Raw genomic sequence first — 25,956 nt, forward strand, 5'->3', positions numbered from 1 at the left:
CCCATTTTATAGATGAGGAAACTAAGGCAGAGAGAGGTTACATAATGTATCCATGGTTACATAGCTAGTAAGCAAAGCCAAATTTGAACTAGGAACTTCCTGACTCCAAACCCAGTGTTCTAGCCCTGAGCCACCTAACTTCCTGCATTTAAATACAAATTCAACAAAATATTTAATATTAATCATGTTAATAGTGATCATTTATATAGTGTACCAGCCCTGTTGTTGGTGCTATTATTCCTATTTTGCAGTTGAGGAAACTGAGGCTGACTTGCCCAGGATCATATAATTGAAAATGTCTGAGGCAGAATTTGAACTTAGGGCTTCCTGACCCCAAGTCCAAAAAAGTGGGCTAGAAATTGAACTTGGTGTTTTGGTAAAGCTTAGTTCCTGCCTTCATGGGATTTTCAACCTAGCTTGGAATTAGAATGAATTATGACAGATGAAGTTCAGAATAATTGGTAAGAGAACTGGGAAGAAAAAGTAGCATGTGAAGACCAAAAAAGGAAAATATCATTTACTAAGAGCCAATGGGGAAGAAGTAAGGGAGAAACAGGAATAGATTCTTTAAGAAGATAGGATTTGAATTGATTATTAAAGTATATGTAGAAATTCAACAGATGGGAAGAAAAGTATTTCAAGGTGATTATAAGAAATCTCCTAAGCAAAAACTTGAAGGCAGGAAAAATGGAGGACACCAAGGGAAATACTAAGTGTTCCAGTTCGAATAGGATATAGAATGGCTGGAGAAGAGTTCTATTGGGTAAGAATAGGAATGAATCAATAAATCAGTAATCATTTATGAAATACCTACTATGTTCCAGGCACTGTTCTGGGCTAAGAAAGGGAGGATGATGTCAGATTACAGAAGCCCTTGGGGAAAATCCAGGATTACCAGTTTTGTCCTTAATGTCCCCTGCGGGTACTGAGTAAATGGGTTAACTGTAGAATAAAGTTCTTACAAATCTCGGTGTTTTAGGTCGGAACTAATTTTTGTTTTCTCTTGTGAATTTAGGACTCTGAAGTTGATCCTGAGAAGTTTTCTAGTCGGATAGAATGTGAAAGTCCTAATAATGACCTCAACAGATTTCGAGGGTTTCTGTAAGTAATTCCAGATTTATTTTTATTGGGGAAAAGGGAAAGGCAGAAGGGACTTGAATTTACCTGTTTATTATTGCCATAATAATGAAGCACTGGATAGAAAGCTGATTTTGAAGCTAGGAAGATCTGGATTCAAGTTTCCCCTCTCATATCTAGCTTTGTTATCCTCAACAAGTGCTCCAGGCCAGTAGTTTTGAGTTCAAATGGAAAAAGAAGATTACTAAAATATACATAAGTATCCCCATCGGTGTTCTAACTTGGAACACCTCAAATGAACAATTGTAATTTTACTTATTTTGTTAAATATTTCCCAATTTCATTTTAATCTGGTTAGGGCCACACTTAAGTGTTATGGACCAGAGCTGCATGTTTGACACCTCTATGTCTGAGCAGCTTTTTAAGGCTATAATTTGGAAAATTGGTACAGACCTGTATTGGGTGAAGGACATTTGCTCTCTCAGGAGTTTCCTATATCAAGGAAACCATAGATTTAGACCCTATCCTTGAGAAAAAGAGACAGACATAATTTCAAAGAATATCTGAAAATTATGCCATTAATAAAAGAAGTTGTATCTTCATACAAATACCCATATCTTCTCTCTGCTCATGAGTCAACATCTAAGTTCATCCCCCTTGTTACTTCTCACCTGGATTATTGCAGCATCCTTTCATTATTGTCATTTCTCCAATCTGTCCTCCATACGACTGCCAAAATAATATTCCTGAAATACTGGTCTCATTGTGTTATTCATTTTCTCAAAAAAATACTGCTTATAGTTACTAGAAACTTTGTGTGACATTTTAAAGCCTTGAAAATTGGACTCCAGCATAGTTTTCCAAACTTATGACATAGGGTTCCATCTATAGCCCTCTTCATTTCTGAGCCTTTGTTTTTGTACATATTGTGGTGTCAAATAAAAATTCCTTAAGGGAAATTACTGTTTTATCTTTGAATCCCAGAATCTGGGACTGTACTTTGCACAAAGGAAATACTTGTCCATGTTATTTAAATTGAAAACATACACACATGAAATAGGAAATATATATTTAAGACATGTATATGCATAAACATGTGCATATATACACTTATGTAATGTGTATATATAGAATAGGTCTTTGTGTATATTTGTGGAGTGTGTGTATATATGTGTATATAAACATACAAACATAACACATACATACTTAAAAGTCATGTCTATAAATTGACAAATCTGTGCATTGTTCCCTTTCTTTGTGATATTAAATCTTTTCAGCAGAGATCTTGGTTTATTCTATATGTGATTTAAAAAACAGAAGTAATTGATAAGATCAATACTACTTTTTTTTTCCCTCAATGTGTATCAGTGACAATGACTATGTTCTTTTTCTTTTCTGAATAGCAAATGCAACTTCTTTGAAACTCCATTTCAAATTCTGAAACTGAGCTTGATTTTGCAGGAACTGAAATATATTTATAAACATGACCCTTTCTCTGACTGTGAAGTATGAATAATTTTGCATTTACAGAATTTTAGATCTGGATAAATATAATTTAGAAATTCCTCTACTGGTTTTTTCATAGTATATCTATGCATTATTAAAAATGTGCTAATAATGAGTAACAGAAATTATGCAGAGGATTGACCCACCATGTTTCAAAATAAATCAGGTAATGTTGATTTAAGGAAAACAAATGAATTAAATAATGTATATTTGCGCCTGGATGGCTTTTAAGAACTATAATTCTTTCCTAGTCCTTTACTATGCAATTTTAATAAGTCAAAGTTTAATTGGAACCTGCTATTGGAATATCACTTTAAATCCCATTGCTATTTAAAAGCAATTCGTGTGTTATATTTCTTCTAGAGAGCATCCAAACAAAGAACGCATTGGTCTCAGTAAGGAAAATTTATTACTTAGAGGATGCACCATTAGAAATACAGAGGCTGTGGTTGGCATTGTGGTTTATGCAGGTTGGTTAAACTTTTTATTCCTTACAGTTTTCTCACATAGTATAAAAACTACTATTAAATTTGTTTCTTTTTTTTTAATTTACTTAAAGTGCTATTATTCAGATATCCTTCTGCCAAATAGAAGGATGTATTCTGTGTAGCTGTAATCATTGGCTCATCCTTTCCTAAGTGAGTTTGGAAAGAACAGAATTAAGAAAGGTTTTTTAGGGGGAGAAGAGGGTATTTTTTTGTTGTTGTTGTTTTTCTTGTTCATTTTTGTTTTTGTTTTTTTGCTCTTAACCTGCCAGATCTTGATGAAAGAACATTTTCTGAGTGAGATATGTCACTTGATTTGTATACTTTTCTGAGTGAGATATCTGTGTATCTCTACAAGAAATAGTGAAATATCCTCTCTTATCTACTCAGGTCATGAAACTAAAGCAATGTTGAACAACAGCGGGCCTCGTTACAAGCGTAGTAAGTTAGAGAGAAGAGCAAATACCGACATCCTCTGGTGTGTCCTACTTCTTATCTCAATGTGTTTTACTGGTGCATTAGGTAAGTCGATATAGTTCTTTCTAGTTGTGTTTGGCAACTTCATAATTATAAATTACAAGTATTTTATATCTAGAAATAATCAGCTCCAAGGACGTGTTATAAATAAACATGTTTAAAATGTGCTATTTGAGAATTTTTGATATTTTTGCATTAGTGGAATAATCATCTCTTAGAGTATCTTAGTCACAGTCATTTTTTTTTCCTATTATTAGATTTCTCTTTTTTTGACCCTTGAAAACCTGAACTAAAGCATTCAGTGAATCCGTATGTTGGCTTGAGCAAAACTTGAGAATTTTTATTCAATACACAAACCCATAGGAAAAATGTGTGGCTTTTTCCCCTCCCTTACATATTACTGGAAGATTATGCATAAAGCTCAACCATCATGATATACAACCAACCTCTTACCCCTAAGATTGAAGACAAGAGTGAAGAACTGTGTTAAATTGTCTAATCCTTCTTATGTGTGTATTTGTTTCAAAGGTCATGGGATCTGGTTGAGCAATTATGAATCTGTTCCATTTTTTAACATGCCTGAGCCTGATGGACATAGTTTATCCCCAGCCTTGGCAGGTTTCTATATGTTTTGGACCATGATTATTTTATTACAGGTAACAAGTGTCTCACTTGCTATGCATGTAGAGTAAGATTATTACCCAATGGCTTCCCTCCGTTTCTTACTTGTTTTCTTTGTTTTGTTAGGTATTGATCCCCATTTCTCTCTACGTTTCCATTGAAATTGTCAAGCTAGGACAAATCTATTTTATTCAAAGTGACATTGATTTCTATAATGAGAAAATGGATTCCACCATTCAGTGCCGGGCACTGAACATTGCTGAGGATCTTGGGCAGATACAATATCTTTTCTCTGATAAGACTGGAACCCTCACTGAGAACAAAATGGTTTTCCGGAGGTGTAGTATTGCAGGATATGATTATTGTCATGAAGAAAATGGTAGGTATGGAATATCATATACATATATTCTTGTTGTTGCCTTCACAAACATCAGTTGCCTTTTATCTTTTCTTTCCAGAGATTTATGTATTTATTTATTTATTATCCTTAAATGCTGGAATCCATCAAATCACTGTTATTAACCATTATGGATATTTCTACCTGTGTTGTTTTTCCTCTGAAATTTGATCATTGAAAGTAAAGATTTTAACACAATAGAAGAGGAATTTTATAAGGAAATTAAGTGAATTGTGATGGTTTTGTCACAAAGGGGATGAGGAAAGATTAGATGAATATGACTTTTACTCAAAGAAAATTAATGCATGGAATAAGTCATACATTTTCAGGCTAAGTAAGAATTTGATTTTCTTGAATATATATACTCATTACAAGTACTTTATTTTTATTTTTTTCCCCAGTGGAAAGGGGTCAGGAAGTAGGAAGAAGATTAGAAATAAGGACAAACTAGCAAGGAAAAATAGGAAAGGGACAGCAAGGTGGAGCAGTGGATAGAGTACTGCCCCTGAAGTCAGAAGGATCTGAGCTCAAATGTGGCCTCAGATGCTTAATACTTCCTGGCTTTATGACCCTGGGCAAGTCACTTAACCCCAATTGCCTCGGGGGGGGGGTGGTGACGGGGGAAGGAAAAAAGAAAGATGTCTTTTTTTTGTTTTTAACATATCAAAGAAAACAGAATTATAGATAAGTAGAACAGCTTTGAAAGTTACCTGTTGAATGTATCCTTTTTTTTAAGCAAGTACATAAGAATCTATATAATAGTCTTCTGTTATATGGAAATAATCATTCTGTTTGTTATTTATTAGAATAAAAAAAAACAAGAAGGAAATTGTTGACTAAATCCAAGTAAGATTTTTTTTATGACCCTGGCATCTACCAGATTCTGTTAGTATCAGTGAACCAATGGGATCAGAACAATGGGAACCAGTCCTGGAGCAATCCTGCCTTGTTAGTGACAAGGAATTCATTGAGATGCTAGGGAGCTTTTCTCCCTTTTCTTTATCTTCAGATACTTTCTTTAAATCTTCAAGAATCTGTGATATCATTTATTTTGTTACAAGAACACTAAAAAGTATTACCACTGTAATAATTCTAACGTGGTGTGTGTTCGGAATGTTTTGGGGAAAATATTTGAAGGAGAAAATGAAGAGGGAAAACCAGCCCTTTATCCATTTTTTTATGGTCTGCACAGCATACATAGGGAAGCAATAAATTGTTCTCGTTCATTAAGGACCTGTTCTTTGAACTAAACCTTAATCTCTTATTCAGACAGAATTAGAGAACTAAAAAAAAAAAGAATAAAAGAATTAGAGAACTACTTCCAAAAGTTTTGTCCTATTTCATATTAATGGCCAACTGTTGTCTGCCTGGCTTAATGAATGCTTGCTGACTGACACCCCCCCCCCCCCCCCCCCTTTCTTCAGTTCCTGAATAATCTTCCCCTGAACCCAGCACATCATTGGAATGGACCTCATTTTAAATGCCATGGGCAACTGAGATAGTTCTCTTCCCGATATATTTATGCCTTTTTTTTTTTTCCATTTTAAATATCAAACTGATATCTTTTCACCTGGGCACAAGAGGAATAGAACTATTGATTGAGCTTGTGATTTCATTGGTCACTTCTAGGTGAGGAAACTCCCTTTACAGACGCGGGTTTTCTGTCATTTTTAGTCTTAGAGAGCCATCTAGAACAATGAGAGATTAAAGGCCTGTCCACTGGCCCAGAGTAGCTCAGCCAGAATGTGGCAGGGGCAATACCTTCCCCCAGGACCTAATGACTTAAAAGCCAGCTATCTAACCCTTATACCCCACTAGTACAATATGAATTGATGTTTTCTTTCTGCTTGCATCAATAATGGAATGACCTGCCTTAGGACATAGTGTATTCCCCTCATTAGAGCTCTCCAGGCAATCCTAGATGACCACTTTCTGAGTTTAGTGGAGAAAGTATTATCTTTTTTAGGCATGGATTAGAGTAGATGGTCATTGATTGAATCCCCAAGGACTCTTCCAGCTCTGAAATGTTTTGACTCAGTAATGTTACTTTTGCTTTTTTTCACTGCTTTGTGGTTGTCTCATTCTAAGCTAATGTTCCATTAGATTCCTTTCTACTACTTATTATCCTGATAAATTTACAATTCTTCCCATTGAAAAGGCTTGTTTTTATAGTAAAAGCTAAGTATATTTCAGGATAGTTTTCATGTTAATTAGAGTGTAGTTCACTAATTTCAAAGATTAATTATCTAAATGTGGCAGAAGACTAACATTAAAAATAAATATTTTTTGAGTGTCTGTCATGTGCAAGGTGTATTTTAAATCCTTGGGACTCAGAACTATGAGATATAGACCCTAACTCAAAGATCTTTTTATTTGTTTAGCCTGTGCCCTATATGTCCTCAAGATTAATTTGGAAAATAAACTAATATATTACCAAAAGATAAATTTAAAATCTATAAAATATAAAAAATCTAATTAACAGTTTGGAGTACTATTTTCTGTTGAAAGGTAGTAGTAAGAGTGTTGGGTTTAGAGTTAGGAAGAGTGCGTTTAAATCCTGACTATACCATGTCCTAGTTGTATAAGTTTGAGCACATTGTTTAATCTCTGGCTACCATTCCCTTATCTGTCAAAAAAATTAATACTTTCACTCCCACCTGATAGGACTTTTGTGAGTTCTCAATGAAATGATGAATATCACAATGTTTTATAAATTGTGAAGTGTTATAGAAGCAGAAAGTATCAACAGCAAATGTCCAATAAATGCTAATGGCCAATGATCTAGATATTTATTAAAGAAAGAAATCACTAAGCAAGAAATCACAAGAAAGCCAGTGAAAAAACACAGAGGTAGAAATGAAAGGAGAGGCACCAGATTGGAAATGGAGAGTGAATGTGAGTGAGGAATCCAATATGGCACCCAGATTTCAATCCTGAATGACTTAGAGAATGATGGTGCCGTTGACAATAATAAGAAAATAGGAAGAGGGGAGCATTTGAGGTTAAGGAGACTAAGACTAGGTCTTTGATTCCAGAGCTAATAGAGCAATCAAGGTGCCCAGAATCAGTGACCATTTTCTTTATATTTTAACAGCATGTTTATGTTTCCATTGCTATTTTCCTTCTAAAGACACAGTGTACTTTCCTTCATGTTCTAATTCATTCTTTTTTCACCCCAGTAAGAGTAAGAGTATTAATTTTCTTTTGAGAAAAAAGTAAGATATGCAGACTCATAATCTGTGACAGAATTTAGGCTAAAATCTAAGCCTTTATTTTGCTAATAGTTCTCTCTTTTGACAAAAACCAAATAAACTTACATTTAAGTGAATGTATCTGGCATTCCACAAACAAGCAAATCTTCTTGTACCCTAATTATCAGAGTGTCATTTCTCCTCATTAGCCAAGAGGCTGGAGTCCTACCAGGAGGTTTCCTCAGAGGATGAGGATTTGACAGACAGCCCCAGTGGCTCGCTCAGCAATATGACAAAAGCAAAGGCACCCAGCTGCAGGACAGTTAATAATGGGCCTTTGAAAAGCAAGTCCTTGAATCATCTGGCTGGGAGCTGTTTGGCCCTAGGAGGAGAAGATGGCCCCACTGATGCATCTCTCTCCAGACAGGCAGCTTTCAGTAGTCCTATTGTAAGTATACATGTGTGTCTTGAAACTTCCCCAGACAAGAATTATGTTAAAAGAACACACACCTTATTGCTCCAAATCAAAGCATCTTTATGTAATTGAAAAGAGAGTACTTAACCACAGTGGGTTTGAACAAACAAAATCTATATTTGTTATTTTTGAAGATGAACTCCATTGACGGGGAGGAGGGGATAGCTTGTATATAACTGATGAAATGGATCCATAAAGGCCCCAATTTCCATTGCAATGCTTCCTCCAGTCAGCAGCCAGAATGATTTTTCCAAAATGATTGTCTCTGTCTGCCTCTTCTCCCCTTTCTATGTTCTCCCTTTCCCTCTCTTTACATCCCACTCTCCCCACTCTCCCCACCCCCCACATACATTAATAGGCTCCTGTGGCTCAGGATCATCTCCTCCATTGACATTGAAAGCTCTCCATTACCTGGTACCTTCCTAATTTCCCTCTTTGTTCACATTACTCCCTTCCGTGCTCCCTATAATCCATTAGCACTGGACTTCTGCTCTATTTCCTGAAGGGAAGACTTGATCTTCTTCCTGCTCAGTGACTTTGCTCTAGTTTCTCCCTTTCCTAGAATTCTCTCTGTCCTGACATCCTGGTTTCCTTAAAAATTCATCTCTAGTCCCACTATCTGCCAGTGGCCGTTTCCCACCTTCTCCCTTCTCAGCTGCTAGTGCTTTTCCTTTCAGATTAACTTCTCTTCTCCCTTTATATCTTGTATATACCTAGTTATTTACTGGGTACCTACTAAGCACATTTCTCTCCAATAAGGATATGAGCTCCCTGTAAACAAGCTCTATGTTTGCCTTTCTTTGGATCCTCAGTTTAACACAGTGTCTGGTCAATAGAAAATGTTTAATAAATGTTTGGATCACTACACCCAAGCTACATATACTATAAATGGTTAACTGAAGTTTGAATCTCCAGATAACATGCTGATTTGCTCTAAGGATACCTTTTTCAAATTATAATACTTTAATCCTTGTTTTGGAAGGAGACATGTGGTGGGACTAAATTATCCAGTGGTCTCTTTTACTCATGAAAGAGCCTCTGGGGGACTAGACTGTTTCCTCTCATTAGGCTGCTAGCAAATGTGTGGATTATAGCAATAAAGGAGGCCTGACTTATTTACTGTCTTTCTCTGACTCCTAAATTCTATAATGTCAAGTTAAACCAAAGGCATCTGGACTGTAGCCAATGTTTTATTACTCGCTAGTTTTCTGATAAGTAATATAAGAAAAGAGTATCTTTCTAGATTCATCTTCCTCAATACTTCTTTCCATAAACTGGTCAGAGGGATTTATAAATGCTCTTTTCTTCCATCATTTTCTATTTTATCTGCTTCAAATTTTCCACACACCATGTCTTAGTCACATTTGCTTTCCTGTTTAGTCAGAAGTAAGGAACTATGATATGATTTAGAAAAGATTGTGACAAACCTTGTCTCCTGGTTTTGGAAGCTGATGGATGCAATTTTTTTCATGTTTATTTTTAATTTTATTAAAGGCTTTTATTTTCAAAACATGCATGGATTTGCAAAACCTTGTGTGATGGAAGCAATTTTAATAAGAGATGACTTGACCTCTTCTCTTCCCCCCAGTGCCGTATGTTGTACTTGCACCATTACACCATGTTTCACAGCTTGCTTGGATGCCAGTGGAACTTGAAGAATAGGCAAAAATCTTTAGTCAGCTGTTAGAAGGTAAAACTTAGATGATGTGAAACCTCAGTCTAAATTTGGCCTTAAGTAAAGAAAAAGTAAAAGCCAAGTCCAAGACTAAGTAGTTTAAAAAGTGCCATGAAACAAGGAAAGTAAATTCAAAATATATAAATTCTAGACTCCCTTTCATTAAATTGTAAGGTAATTATGAATAGGGATTGTTATATTCTTTGTATTTGTATCCCCAACACTTAGCACAGTGCTTAACACAAAGTAGGTGCTACAGAAATATTGGTTGATTAAATTAAAATGAATAAAAACCAAGTAACATCACACTGAAGATTCATACTTCAACTTTCAATCAGTAAGGCTTGGTATATATCCTAAGTAACTATATATAGCTGGCTTTTTTTTTTTTTGCTCTGATATAAGGAATATGACTTCTCACAATTGTTTTTGAGTAAATATTTTAGAAATAACCTACTGTGTTCCATCCTAACCAGTAAGGGCCACTATCATGCCATAAGGAGACTTATGGGGTAATATAGGTTGGTAGTTGTTGTTTTTTTCCTAAATGCTAAAATATATTCATATTTATCTGAAATATATGTAAATTAATTTACTTGAATTTCCATAATATAAACCATAAAGATTCAAAATAAATTAAATTCATTAAAAATAATCATATGTTTTTGATAAATTGTTCATGTTATTCATGACAAATATTCAATCTCCTGACATAATTGATAGTCTTGTAAGACAGTTGAGTGGGTACCATTGAATTGCCATTACTTACTACTACATTCTTCAGTTAACAGTGGTACTCTTTCTACAAGCTACCATTTCCAGGGGAAGGGCAGAAAAAAAAGAGAAGGGAGGGATATGAAGAAAGGAAAAGAAAGGAAAGAAAGTTTTTATAAATTGTGTCTTCATTGGTGTTCTTCCATTATGAATATTAGTTAACATCTCAAACCTAGTAACACATTGACTTCCCAATTCTTATTCTGAGACAGTGAGCTCTTTACAGAATGGTTATCAGTAGCAAAAGCAGCATGGCAATGAAAACTCAGAGCTATTTCTATGACTTTTCATAATGCAAATGACATTTTACTTCTGCACCAAAATTCGAGGTAGTCCTTGTAATGGAGAAGAAAAAAGCAAATGCAAAAATGATGGGCACCATCATTATTGTGATCCTTTTCTGTGCACATATAACTTTTTGATGAATTTTATTTTTGCTTTTCTCTTTAGATGTGTTATTCTGCTATTCTCACTGATCCACATCGAATTTTATGGGGAAAAATAGATTAAATATTGTACATTACTTCTTTTCTTATAGATAATACCTCATTGCAAAAATTATATCTTGTGTGAAATTAAAATCACAGTATTCTAAGGACTTTCCTTGTCATCAGTGTCTTTTATGATGATTTGACCAACAGGAAACTGATGTTGTACCAGATACTGGACTTTTGGATAAATTTAGCCAGATTACACCTCAGTTATTCACCTTACCAAATGAAACTGACCAGGATCTGTCTACAGAGACTTTGTACATAATTGACTTTTTTCTCGCCTTGGCAATTTGTAATACAGTTGTAGTTTCATCTCCCAACCAACCACGACAAAAGGTAGGTCTTTTTGATTCAATCACAAACTATTAAAGAAGACACTAGATGTATTTGCTCTCATATTGTTACATAAATGAAGTATGAGAAAAGGTTATGTTGTTTTTTATTGGCTTGGTGATGAATTATTTACTAAACTAAAGTGAAATTATCCTCAAAATAATATCTACTAAAAGTCACAAAAGTCTACAAAAGATCAAAAGTTTTCTGCACTTAGCTTTTGAAATACTTTATGTATTTGTACCAGTTCTCTCTAAGCTTTGTTTGTACCATTCAGAAATTAAATCTACAACATCCTAAGGTCTGGCAGTCTTCCCAAAACTTTTTCACCCAGAAGTTGTTACTTCCAATGAAATCAGACCTATAGTCCTTATATCTATTTTTATGATAAATTTATTAGAGAGCTGAAACAAAACATAGAAAACTGAAGTTATGGCTGCCTAGGATTACGTGTCTAGTGTCTGAAATAGACTTCAGATTCAGATCTTCCTGATTCCTCTTGTCTAACTTGAAAGAAGTTAGTAAAAATACTTCTTTACAATTTGCAAATAGCTTTTTTAACAGTTGTCTTAAATGGAATAATTTCAGGTGTTAAAATTAATTATTAAATTAATAGTATTATATAATGTATTATTAATTAAATTAATTGTTTTGTGCCTATTTTATGGAAGGTACTATGTTAGGAAGTGTAGGGCATAGAAAGATAACTAAGGGATCGTTCCTCCCCTCATGGAGCTAGCTTTATTTTTTCCTATCTAAAGAACAATATGGAAGTAATAGAGTATTATACCTTTGTTCTATTCCCCCAAGAACCATAACACTGCAAAAAAAATTTGTATGTGTACACACACACACACACACACACACACACACTTGAGCCTCAAGTCTACTTTTTATTATATAGGATATTTGTGGCAAGGATTGAACAAAATAAATGAAAGCTACATGTAAACAATAATCTCTATCGATTTAGTTTCCATTTTTTACTTCCTGGTAGAGCTGCTGACAATTTAAAATTTTCCTAGCATGAGTTTCTGTTTCACTGGGTTCACCAAAATTTTGCAGAGCTAAAATGATTTCACGTGCTCATCATTAGCATTGCTCTTTGGAAAGAAAATAATAGAAGGTTGCATATCTATGACTCTTCTGTCATTCCCTGAAGTCTTCAAACTTGCCAAGGGTGGAGGTTGGAATCAATAGTCCCTGAGGTATTTTCTATCTCTTAATCTCAGATCTTATGAAATTTGAGTTGACTTTATGATGTAATTAAGTTGCTGAACATGTTTAGCATAGATACACAAGAACTATGATAGAAACTGGATTATATCTAAAAGAAACCAGACTGCAAGCAAAGGAGATTTCTTTCATAAAATAAAAGAATAGCATGAGACATAACATTGGAACTATTCTTTACTTGCCACTTTATGCCCCATTAACCACCGCGTCTATAAATACGTAATAAACTAATCAACCTTTGTTGGATTAGTGATTTTTTAGGCTCTTTTTTCCCCAAAAATTCTTGAAGATTTTAACTTTCCATTGTGTTATATTCCATTTCCTTTAGCTGAGACTCTCTTCACTGGGCAGAATGCCCATCACATCCTTAGAAGAAATTAAAAACCTCTTCCAGAGGTTATCCGTTCGAAGGTCAAGTTTTCCATCCCTTTGCAGCAGCAAAGAATCATCATCATCCGGGGGTCCAAATGCCTTTGTAAGCAGACTCTCCCTCTTCAATCGATCGAAGCTGGTCCCACCCACTGAGGAAGAAGATTCCCCGTTAAGTGATGGGGCCCCAGGTCCCAGCGAAACAACTTGCCTCAAAGACCAAGAGAAAGCCGAAGCGGCCGCGGGCAGTCCCGACGGCAGCCCCGACGGCAGCTTGGATTCTCCTCTGGGGCAGGCGCTCGCCTTGGACTTGCACTACGAAGCAGAGAGCCCGGACGAAGCGGCCTTGGTGTACGCAGCCCGGGCTTATCAGTGCACTTTGAAGTCCCGGACCCCCGACCAGGTTATGGTTGACCTGGCAGCCTTGGGACCTTTAACATTTCAACTTTTGCACATTCTGCCCTTTGACTCTGTGAGAAAAAGGATGTCCGTGGTGGTTAGGCACCCCCTGTCCCACCAGGTTGTGGTATATACCAAGGGGGCCGATTCTGTCATCATGGACTTACTGTCATTAGCATCTGCCGGTAGGTATCCAAAGCCTCTATCCATCTCGGTATTTCGGGTGTGGGTTTGGGGTGAGGTGATCAGAAGACCGGATGGCCACGTCTGTGACCCTGAACTGTCCGGATTATTAGCTTGACTTTGAATTCAGTCACATGGGGACCAATCGGAATAGATTTATATACAGTTGGTAGTGCTAACGTGCAGTTAGAGACGGATTAATGCTTTCTGGTCACAAGCTCTTTTATTAGGGGTGCTTTGGGAATTCAAAAATGAAAATGACTTAACTTGTTTAGAAAGCTGAAATTGAAATTTTTGAAAATTGTTTGTAATGGAAAAGCTCTTAAAATGCTACTTTTATGTTTTCTTAATCATTATAGATGGTGAGAGTTTAGAAAAACAACAAAAGATAATCAGGGAGAAAACCCAGAGACATTTGGATGATTATGCCAAAAAAGGACTTCGCACTTTATGTATTGCAAAAAAGGTGAGGTTTGTTAACTGAATGTCCTTGTTTCCATTATGGTCTTGGATATTTGAAAACTATAATTCATCTCTTAACAGGTGCCATTGTTCTGAGTCCCCATGTCTAAGATTTTAGCTTGTAGTGTGAATATGATTTAAATGTGAACCTAGGACTCGTCTTTCCAATTGACATCTTCCTCTATCCCCTTTATTCTGTTGTTCTAAGGGAAGCTGGTGAGAAAAGTAGATTGAAAAATCCCCCATGCCCAAGACTAGGAGAATAAACTGATTAATTAAGGTCATATTATACAACAAAGTGGAATTGGGAAATTAGCACTAAATTTAATTCATGGGGATATTACAAACAAGAACCTGATAAACCTGAAAAAACCACTCATAAAATAGAAACAGAAGAAGCGAATTATTTTGTGCTCTAAGTTAAATGAATTTTAAATAGATTTTTTTTCTTTTACTGATACTTAATAGACAGTATTCATTCTTTGCTGTGGCAAAAAAAAAAAATCATTACTCATTAGCTAACCTTTTGATGATAATGAGGAATAATTTGGAATAATGGATAAGGTTTTGAATTTGGGAGTTGGGAAGAATAAAATTCAAATCCCATGTCAGAGACATATTAGTTTTGACATGCGGACAAGATAAGTATGTATATGTGGATATTTGTATATACATATATATACTTATACGGAATTGGACATAGACATATATAAATAATAGAGATAGCTCAATTGATCAATCCATCTCTGTGGAAATCTATGATCCTCTCTTCAAAACAGGCTAGGCTAATCCCAAAACAAAACATACAATTTATACCCCAGCTTCTTTTAAACTATGGTTCACAACCCCACATGGGATCTTGTAACTGAATTTAGGGGTGTAAAATTATGATTTGTTATCAGTTAATTTGTATACCTATTTTATGTACCTATGTACCCAGGGACATATAAAAATTTCTTGGTCAAAGAGGAGCCACAAATGGAAAGTTTAAGAAGCCCTGATCTATACCAAATCCTCTGTAGCTTGATAGGAATTTCCAGAACTCATAATCCCCTGGCATATTGATCCTTCAGGATCAACTTCATATCACTACAAGTCAACAAGCCTTCAGCATCCGATGCATTAATAGTAGCATAGTATCCAAAACTAAGATCACCAAAGTGTTGGAGTTTCTCTTGTGGCCTTGGATATTTCACGGAGTTCTGGGAGTCCCTTTCAAAAGGGACATTGAGAAGATGACGCATGCTGGCCAGAAACTATGTCCTATGAAGAAGAATCACATAGATAGAAAACATCTGAGGTAATATTTGAATTCAGGTTTTCCTGACTAAGGGTCTAATACTCTATCCACTATGCCCCCTAGTTATTAAAATGCATTTTACCTAAATAGATCATTTCTAACTTTCTCTCTCATTAACATATTCTGAATTTATAGATAAGTTAATTGTTACTTTAATTGAAGGAATGAGATTTAACACAAATGATTTTCAAGTAGGTTGGTAAGAGACAATCATAGGCTTAAAGCCTATTTGCCTATGTAAGATGGTAGATCCAATGTTCCAGACTTGGAGCTATATGAAGTTGCTGTAAAAGTACTTTTTTCTTTCCTCTTTCCGTATAGGTCATGAGTGACACAGAATATGCTGAGTGGCTAAAGAATCATTTTTTAGCAGAAACTAGCATTGACAACAGGGAACAATTACTGCTTGAGTCTGCCATCAGACTTGAGAATAAATTAACATTGCTGGGTAGGTAGAAAATTTTTATCAATTCAATTCAATAGACATTTATTAAGTAATAATTATAAAGAGGTACTTTGCACAATTCTGGGAATGTCAAATAAGATGGAAATAAAAAATGATTTTTACCTTCAGAAATGGGTGATGGGGGGGGTGTGATTTTGCCTTAAATAGAAGTGTTTTATCAATTGAAAAATTGACTAATTTTCTTTTTTATTTTCTAATAAAGATTATTAGTAAACAAATGAAAAAATTCATATGTACCCTATACAATACAGAAGTGATTCTGCCTCCCGCTTCCAACATGGTGCCGCCAGACTTTCAATCCATCTTATTCCATTTCAATGAGAAAGGACTGATTTGTAGCAGACCCAAACCCATCAACCTTAAAATGGCCATCTTTTCACAATTAAATTCAATACTAAGATAATAGAACATTCTGATATGGCATTTACTTCCTTAATGACATTATTCTATCATATAGCACCCTTTTCAATTAAAACTGTATAATTGACACCATTAGTTTAAGGACTCATCAAGAAATTTCTCTTCCCCTTTCCATTCTCCTCATCCTCATTCTGTTTCTGAGTCTCCACTTTTGAGCTGAGAAAACACTCTATAGGTACCCAGATTATTATAATGACTTGCTTCTGCTCACCTTCCCTATGTTATTGTAAATATTGTTTTCATATTTGTAATTCAGCCTTGTTCCCTAGGTGAGTACCCAACTTACCAACTCGTATAGTCTTTATCAGTCTGCTTTCCTTGTAAACAGTAATCTTATTCTGGGAAATTAAGTTAATACTTGTTAGGATGAGCTTTTTTTTCTAAATTGAGCATATGTGTGTGTGTTTATATATACATACATATATACATACACATATATAATGTGTATATATGTATATAGCATGGCAATATGTACCAAGATAAGATCAAAGTGAATATATGACCTAGATATAAAGAGAACTGTTTCAGAAATTTGAAGAACATGAAACATTTCTTATAAATCTTATAGGTAGGCAAACAATTTATGAATAAAGAAATGACAGAGCAGAGTGAGGTATGAATGAATGAATGAATAATTTCAATTATATTAAATTAAATAGGTTTTGAACAAATAAAACAATTATAGCCTGGACCAAAAAGATAGCAGAAAATTGGTGGAAAAAATTTATAGATAGTTTTTCAGATAAAGGTCTCGTAACTCAAATATATAAAGATTTTTGTAAAAATCTATTAGAATACAAGTCATTCCATAATTGATAAATGGTCAAAGGATATGAGTAGACAGCTTTCCCAATGAGGAAACCAAAACAATTTATAGCCATATGGAAAAAATACTTTAAATCATTATTGATTAAAGAAATGCAAATTAAAACATCTTTGAAATATTATTTTTACACCTATGAGGATGGATAAAATGATTAAAGAGGAAAGCAATAAATGCTGGAGGAGATAGGTTAGAAATGCAACACAAATCCTCTGCTAGTGAAACCGTGAACTGATCCAACCGTTTTGGAGAGCAATCTGTAATTATGCCCAAAGAGTTATTAAACTGCCTATACCCTTTGACCCAGTAATATCACTACTATTGCAAAGATGATTAAGGGGAAAAGAAAAGAACTTGTATGTTCTAAAATATTTATAGCAGCTCTCTTTGTAGTTGCAAAGAACCGGATGTTGAGGAGATTCTCATCAATTAAGAAATGCCTAAACAAGTTGTTGTATATGATTGTGATGGATACCACTGTGTTATGAGAAATTGTGAGTTTGATGATTTTAGAAAAACATGGATAGACTTGCATAAAATGATGAAGAGCAAACTGAGCAGAACCAAGAGAATGTTATATATTCTAACTGCAATATTGTTTCAAGAACAACTCTGAGTGACTGAGTCATTTTGACTATTATAAATCCCAAAATTAGCTACCAAGAATATATGAAGGAGGACACTTTCCACATCCAGAGAAAGAACTGATAAATAGAAGTATGTATAGAATGATTCTACATATACATACATATTTGTGTCTAAAAGTTGCTATCTCTAGAACAGCTAGGAAGGAAAAAAAGGGAGGGGGGAGAAATTTACATGATAGCTTTATTACATATTTATGTTGTATATAATAGATTTGCAGTTTCTTGTGCGATCAATTATTTTGTTATAGAGTATATAAATAATATATTATTATTTTATTTCATTTATCATTTATTTATTTATTATTTTTATTATTTACTTATTTAATATTTTATTTTATTATTTTTATAATATAAATATAAATAAAATTTATCACTCTAGGCAAGTGATACAATATAAATATATCTATACATATTTCCACAAATACTGTATGTTTTAAAAGCCAGGAACCATAAGGATACCTAATCCTCATTGTATTTGCCTGCATCTATTTATTATTATTAATTATTTATTATATTATAATAATATTATATATTATATTACTATAAATACTATATAAATGCTTCTTTTATTCCACAAGCTAAAAATTAACAAAAGAAAAATAAAATTAAAAAACCCTTCAGACTGACAAACTGGCCTCTGCCTCCTGTGGAACCTCCTTCCTTTCCCTATATCTAGCCACACTTTAACTCTTTGTATGTAATTAATTTTTTACTAGTTTCTATAGAGAAATTTCCACAGTCCATGGAACCTTCTGCAAATTAGCAGATGCTTGTTGTGGTTTGGAGCTTCAGAATTAGAATGGTTCCCTAGAATGGATAGGCTGGATGGGTAATACCCCATGTTTACGCTGTGGGTTCCCATTGACTTAGTTCTCTAAGTGCCTCCTATTTCATATGGTCCCATTGTAGGTGCTACTGGCATTGAAGACCGGCTGCAAGAGGGTGTTCCAGAGGCAATAGAAGCCCTGCAAAAAGCAGGAATTAAGATCTGGATGCTGACAGGAGATAAGCAGGAGACAGCTGTTAATATAGCTTATGCTTGCAAACTACTGGAACAAGATGACAAAATCTTTATCTTCAACACCCAAAATAAAGTGAGTAGAAAGATTATCAGCTAGTTTTGGCTCTGGGTTCTGAAGTGTGGTCACTGGGAACTGGAAACCAACAAAAAACTAAATAACTAATAAATGCCAGTTTTATTGTTATCAGTTTAGACCAGTACATATAATTTTATATTTGGGAGGGTAACACACATCATATCTCTAACAACAGCTATTTACTAAATATCTATTAGGTGGCAAAGTTTGGATTTAAAAAAAAGTGGTTTCCTCGAAGAGTCCTTACATTCTTGCAGGAACATGCGATACTTGATATAGCTAAATAATCAGTAAGCATTTATTAATCACCTACTGTTTGATAGGTATGTTAGAGAGGGACAACAAAAAGTGCTATATGTGATTGGAGAAGGAACATCATTATAGAATGTGCCATTGAAAGGAACCTTAGTCATCCATTTCAGCCCTGAAGTATCCTCTGTCTGAACAGTGTCCAAGGGAGCAAAAGGGGACCCAGAATTGTTAAGTGACTTGCTTAAGCTTACCCTAAATACCCAATAGGGTTTGATTTGGACCCAAGTAGTCCTGCTCTCTGCCTTGAATTAGCAACTTCAGGCAGAGAAGAGATATAATAACACAGGAAAATCAGTCAAAGGAAGAGTGACTTTTCTCCAGCCCCCATGGGACACCCTTACGTCAGTCATACATACTCTTTCTCACATCTGCTGGGCTCTCTGTGTGGTCCTAAAAGGACTAGGGTCCATCAGCTCTGAATTCTTTCATTGGTCAAAAGAGCAAGATGTAATATAGCCACGAGCCCTAGGGGTCGAGGAGATGTCAGAAATACATGGGAAGAAGGGGAGACAACTTCTCCTGTTTCCTCATTTAAAAAAAAAAATAATAATTGATTTATATTGAAAGCATATATTAAAGATCAAACAAGATAACATGTAAAGTGCTTTGTAAATGATAAATTCTATTGTTATTATTACTCAATTTTTTGTCAACAAAAGCAGCCAGTCTAAGTGATCTCAGATGATATCAGTGATGCTCTTATATTGTGTGGGTCTATTCCAGCAGAAGTCAGCCAGATAAGGAAGCTCAGGGCCACCTTTCCCAGGACCCCTCCTTATTAACAAACACCTGCTGGTTAACATCCTCCTCTTGAACCTTCCCATATTTAGCTAGTCCAGAACCTGGGCAACACGTTACGTCTCGTCATCAAGCCCGTGGTTAGAGCCTTCCCAGCCCAAGAAAGCTTTCACTGCCCAACAGTGGGTCAGTACCACACCTAAGAATTTCCTCATTTTTGCTGTACATTGTGTACAAGAAATGCTTTCTTGTGACAGCCAGCGAGTAATTTTGTAAGTAATGTTCCTTGATATCATTTTTTAATTAAAGATTTTTATTTTCAAAATATATACCTGGATAATTTTCAGCCTTCACCCCTTCAAAACCTGTGTTCTAATTTTTTCTTTCCCTTCCTCCCACCTCCTCCCCCATTTGGCAAGTGATACAATATAAATATATCTGTACGTATTTCCACAAATACTTGATATTTTAAAAGCCAGGAACCAGAAGGATACCTAAATCCTCATTGCATTTGCCTACATTGCTACCCCACTCCCTCCTTGCCCCTCACTTTCCTTCTCTCTGAATCTCCAGCCACCTCCAAGACTTCTCTCCAATGCCTCCTTTTCCTTGAAACTTTCACCAGCCCCTTCCATCACCTTGTAAGCTCCTGGAGAACAGGGCCTGATTTCTTTGTATTTCCAGGATATAGCTCCTGGCCGACTCTTGCCTAATAAATGTTTATTAAATACCCATGCCCTCTGGTGGTATGTCTGTGCCATTACTTCTGGAAAATTATAAGGCTCTGAAACATTATGTTGAGTACAGATGCTTCCACACACACCCTCAGCCTGGGATGTTTAATGGGAATTTCAATATTCAAGGTAAACTTGGATTTGATTAGTTTTTTCACTCTTCCCTCTCACTTACTCCCCAATAAAAGCTTTCCCCTCTAGATCTATTCACTGTTCTGCCCATCATTGTGTTGCTTTCCTGACAATAGGGTATTCGTTCACTTTCTGCTCTCTCTACAGCTTACCCGTCCCTTCTCTATAATCAGATCAAACAGATCCTTCCCTGACTATAGCAATTCTCAGTAATTTCTTTTCTCTCTGAAATCCCGCAAGATTTATTACAATTTCTTTGGCCCTTATTATGTATTATCCCACACTGTTTTGATGATGATGATGATGATGATGATGATGATGATAGAATTTAAATAGCATTTTAAGGTTTGCCAAGCACTTTATGCATACAGGGTTGCCAGAAGTATTTCTTCAGTTTTAAACTATTGAAGCTTAAATTTAAATGAAGGCATTTTGAATGCTCACTATTATCTCATTTGATTCCCACAACAATCCTGTGAGATAATGATCATCCCCGTTTTACAGAAGAGAAAATTGAGACCAGAAAAGAATTGATAGAATCGCCAAAAATAAAAAAAAAACTAGTATCGAGGCAGAATTTGAATTCAATTCTTTTTTTGTTTCAAGTCCAATAGTTTATTCATTATACCTTGTTCTTGGATCTAGCTATGTGTGCTTATTTAAAAAAAAAAAATATTGTCTTGACTCATAAAAACAAAACAATGCCTTGAAGGCTCTCCATATAAGGGTCTCGAGGTATTCACTAAAACCAGAGAAGATTTTATCCCAGATATAACTGCAGAGAGGTTATTCATTGACTCGCTGAGTCTTAATATCCATTCCGTGTCCAACAAGCACTTATTGGGCACCAACTAAAATCTAAGCCCTGGAGGTAGGGACAAAAGGAAGGTCCTGTCCTTACTTACACCTGGAAGTGAGGGATCAAAAAAGGAGAGAGCTGCTCACCTATGGGATTCTATCATCAGTGACACAGAAGACGGTGTCCTGCCAGAGTACAAACAAAAGAGGGGTTGCCTGGGGGTGCTGGATGTTGTCCCCAAATGTTCCCACTGGTGAAGCACGCTGAATTAATGATACCGAGCCCCAAGGCACTTCAAAACTGCCTCATGGAAATCCACAGGAATGCAAAAGAGGCTGCCTTAGTGCTAGATTGGGAACTCTCCCGAGCAGGACTTTTGCCTCTTTTGCCAGATAGTACCTTGTAGATGACAATTTGGCTGAACAGGAACAAGAAATCTAGTTATATTTTTGTTAAACTGATTGTTTTCACTGATTCTGTGCTCTCTTCTGCCACAAAAAAAAATCCCATCTCTTTATGGTAGGGGCATCATAAGCTATCTAGCATAAGTTCTTACAGATGGGGAAATCGAGTCCAAACCCTTCATCTGGGTCACTCAAGTATGCAGTGTTGGAATTCGTTCTGGAAGAGGACCAGGACATCAGGGAGATGATGCCATGAGATGCAAGTGAGTAGAATTAGAGTTGCAGTAATACAAAGGGTCATGGAAAACCACGTGGCAGGTAGGCTGTCTCTACTGATGATTGGTCTACACATTCTGAAGGATCTTACTAGATGAAGAGATGATAATAAATCGTAACATTGGTGATTTTGAGCTAGAAGGAGCCCCAGGATGAAGAGAGATTTAGAGGAAGTCCTCCAGCATCTTATATGAATATCTATGAAGCATTTCATTCCTGCATGAAAATGATCCATCCTGGGGTCCAGTCTCCATCAGGGGAAGGAGGTCCCACCATAGAACCCCATCTCTGTATCATCGGGGCCATCACCAGACAACTAGAGCTGGAAGGGACCTTTACAGATTCAGGAACCAAAGCCTATAAAGAGGGAACCCCCCTCCAAGATCGTGAAGCCAGGCTGCTGAGATCACAGAGCCAGGAAAGAGCAGAACTGGGATTTAAACTCAAGTTCTCTGAATCTGGCATTCAGCACATTCCCTCTCTTCCATCAGACAAGATTATAAGCTCCTTACAGAGTTGGACAGTCCCTAACGTGGAGTCTTGAACTTCTCTGAAAATGACTTATATAATTTAATCGTGATGTCAAATTAGGAAGGTCTGGATTCAAATCCCTTCTCAGACCCTTACTATGAAATGAGTTTCATCTCTCTGAGCCTTGGTTTCTTTATCTGTAAAACAGGAAAAAAACACCACCTACCATATAGGGAGGATCTAATGAAGTAACAGCTGTAAAGCACTTTGTAAACCTAAAAGACACTTTGCAATTTTCATCATCAAATAAAAGAATTGTGAACAAGCTACAAAGACAGTCTTTTCTTTCTTTTCTCTTATGATGATGCTCTAATTAAAATAATGACATTCCAGTTGGGGCCACCACCAAAGAACATTTTGAGAATCACGGTCTGTTCCTTGAACTGATAAAAGGTAATTTCCGCTGCCTCCTGGTTTGGCTCTCAGGCTTTGTGCTGTCATTGACTATCCCCTGTACAATGCAAAGTAAACATCTGAATGTGTCCTTCCCTTGTCTGGAAGGCCCCGTTCATCACCTTCCATTGGCCAATAGCACTCATGGTTCAGTTCAAGTGCTATCTGTTTCATGAAACTTTCTTCCTTACCACTGGGAAACCAGTGCTTCTCACTTGTATCAAATAACTTAGCATTAATCATTTACTGCCTTCCATTGTTTATTGTAATTATAATTGTCTTCCTTCCCTCTGTGCAGAATCTTTTAATTTATCTTGGATATTTCTTCTTTGAATGTTGTCTCCTTCATTAGACTTTGAGCCCCTGGAGAGTAGGGACTAGATTTGGAGGGGAGGAGGGAGAGAGAAGAGTTGCTTTTCTATCCCCAGCACTTAGTACGTGGCTGGTTCATAGTAGGTGCCTAATAAATGGTAGATGAATAATTGATATTATATAGTAAACAGAGAGCTTACTTTCAAGTAAATGGGTTCAAAGTCTACTTGTGACACATATTGTCTCTGATCCTGAGAAGGTCCCTTACCTTCTCAATGCACCAGGTAAGTCTTTAATATTAAGTTGCAATACAACTAGTACTGCATTAATTGTGGAACTTTCTTCTCTGGGAATTCTCTAACACAGTAAAATTAGAACACCAAGTCCTCTGTCTGTGAAATCCCAGGTTCTGCCCCCCAAGATTGTTTATGAGTCAGCCTTTTAACCTTTTCTTCCCCAGTAGATTGTTAGGTGATCAAAGGCTCTGAATCCTCCATTCTTTTTGAATATTCTCCCCCCCTCCATCACACATCAGCATCATACACACAAACACAATAAACTTTATCTTTTATAAATAGCAAAAGTGTTAGGATGCCAACACATATTCATAAATTTATCAAAACATGACAACAGAAGCAGAAAATGATGATTTTGCTCATCTAAGAGATATTATCAAGGACTTATTCTAGACAGGTTCTATCCATAATCTACACCATGAACAAGAAATAATTGCATCTCTTGGATGAAAGGTCTTTCTTAAATGTGTAAGATGAAATTTGAGGTACAAAACAAGATAGTCTCCAATTACATGAAAATTTCATTTCTATGTTTTCCACTCTTTCCTGCCTTCTTAAGCAGAGTATCATAAATCAACATTTTCTTAGCAGCTCACAGTCACTATATTAAGCATTAATTGTTATACAAAATTATAATATTGTGGCCTCAGGATCTCTTGAATGTGACCTATAGGGCAATTTGTCTCCAGTCTCTCATATTTTTTTGACCACTCATGTATTTTATATGATTCTGTCTCAATATTCCATGTCAAACTGTTAGTCATTTTTGCTACTGCCAGTGTGCCTGCTTTTAGCAACCTACCCTTTCTCTCCTAAATTACTGCTTCTCTGATGAAGTTCCTTAGCATGATTCAGTCAATTAACAAACTTTTTTTTTTAGCATCTCTGATGTCCCAGGAACTGTGCTAAACACTGATGATACAAATATAATTAAACAATTTGTACTCCCAAAGAGTTGATGGTCTAATAATTTGTCTACTCACATATATGTCCTATATATCCTATGGGTGCTACAACTTTCATGCACAGCCATCAGCTTTTGGATTAGTCAAAGTTATGGCCTGTGGGCCAGATTCAGCAGCTGAGGACATTTATCCCCCTCACCCCGGGCTATGAAGTTTCTTTATTTAAAGGCCCACAAAACAAAAGTTTTTGTTTTTACTATAGTCCGGCCCTCCAACAGTCTGAGGGACAGTGAACTGGCCCCCTATTTAAAAAGTTTGAGGACCCCTGGATTATTGTTATTCACAACTTGTGTTCGGATTCAAATGAGATAGGGAGTATAAAACACTTTGCAAACTTGTCATATGTAAATATGAGCTATCCCAACCAGATGATGTAACTGGATCATGGAGATATTTAAATGTAATACAAATGCGATGTTGTATTCCATTTGCTTTCCTTTTAGAGTTTTGGGGGTTTTTTTTGAGGGGAGGGGGCTCTTCCTTGTCCAATATATTTTTCTCTAGATAATTCACCTAATTTAATTCCTTCCTCCTACTTGCAAATGCAAATGCAAGCACTCACCAAATACATACATGGATGCAATAGTATAACCCTTTTCAAAAGCCCTATTGATTGCTGAAATTTTATAGATTTTCCCACACTAGGTTAACTTGATGGACACAGTAATTGCTGAAGGGAAGAGACAATTGGACAATAACTCTAACTCTTGCATGTACAACCACAAAGCCATTAATGTTTAATCTGTTTCTGTCTCTCTCTTTTTAAAGGAAGCCTGTGAGATGTTGATGAATAAGACTTTAGAGGAACTTAAGAAAGACATTCAAAGGTCTCCAAACTTTCCATCCCCTTGCACTCATGTTCCGCTGCGAGCTGGGCTCATCATCACTGGGAAAACATTAGAGTTTGCACTGCAGGACAGTCTGCAGAGTCGATTTTTAGAGCTCACTGGATTGTGCCAAGCTGTTGTCTGCTGCCGAGCAACACCCCTGCAGAAAAGCGAGGTGGTTAAATTAGTACGAAATCAGCTCCAAGTGATGACCTTGGCCATCGGTGAGTGGGGGCTTGGAACGCCTTCTGTTCAACTCAATTTCTGTGACAGGCTCTCTCAGCCTCTCCATTTGGCTGATGTTCCTTCCAGTGAATTTGGGGGAAATGG

General features: G+C 36.0%; 1 protein-coding gene across 1 annotated transcript in view; it reads left to right on the plus strand.

Annotated features, from left to right (window-relative positions):
• The window catches only part of ATP10D (ATPase phospholipid transporting 10D (putative)), a 94,083-nt gene that overhangs the window by 51,989 nt on the left and 16,138 nt on the right, over positions 1 to 25,956 (plus strand). Inside the window, 12 exon segments of the mRNA XM_051963870.1 lie at positions 1,016 to 1,101; positions 2,947 to 3,053; positions 3,459 to 3,590; positions 4,074 to 4,201; positions 4,293 to 4,545; positions 7,964 to 8,202; positions 11,320 to 11,508; positions 13,070 to 13,694; positions 14,052 to 14,158; positions 15,776 to 15,902; positions 18,720 to 18,904; positions 25,568 to 25,850. Of these exon segments, the coding sequence (XP_051819830.1) occupies positions 1,016 to 1,101; positions 2,947 to 3,053; positions 3,459 to 3,590; positions 4,074 to 4,201; positions 4,293 to 4,545; positions 7,964 to 8,202; positions 11,320 to 11,508; positions 13,070 to 13,694; positions 14,052 to 14,158; positions 15,776 to 15,902; positions 18,720 to 18,904; positions 25,568 to 25,850 (2,461 nt within the window).

The sequence above is a fragment of the Antechinus flavipes genome, chromosome 6 (genome assembly GCF_016432865.1).
Source record: "Antechinus flavipes isolate AdamAnt ecotype Samford, QLD, Australia chromosome 6, AdamAnt_v2, whole genome shotgun sequence".
Classification (NCBI taxonomy): domain Eukaryota; kingdom Metazoa; phylum Chordata; class Mammalia; order Dasyuromorphia; family Dasyuridae; genus Antechinus; species Antechinus flavipes.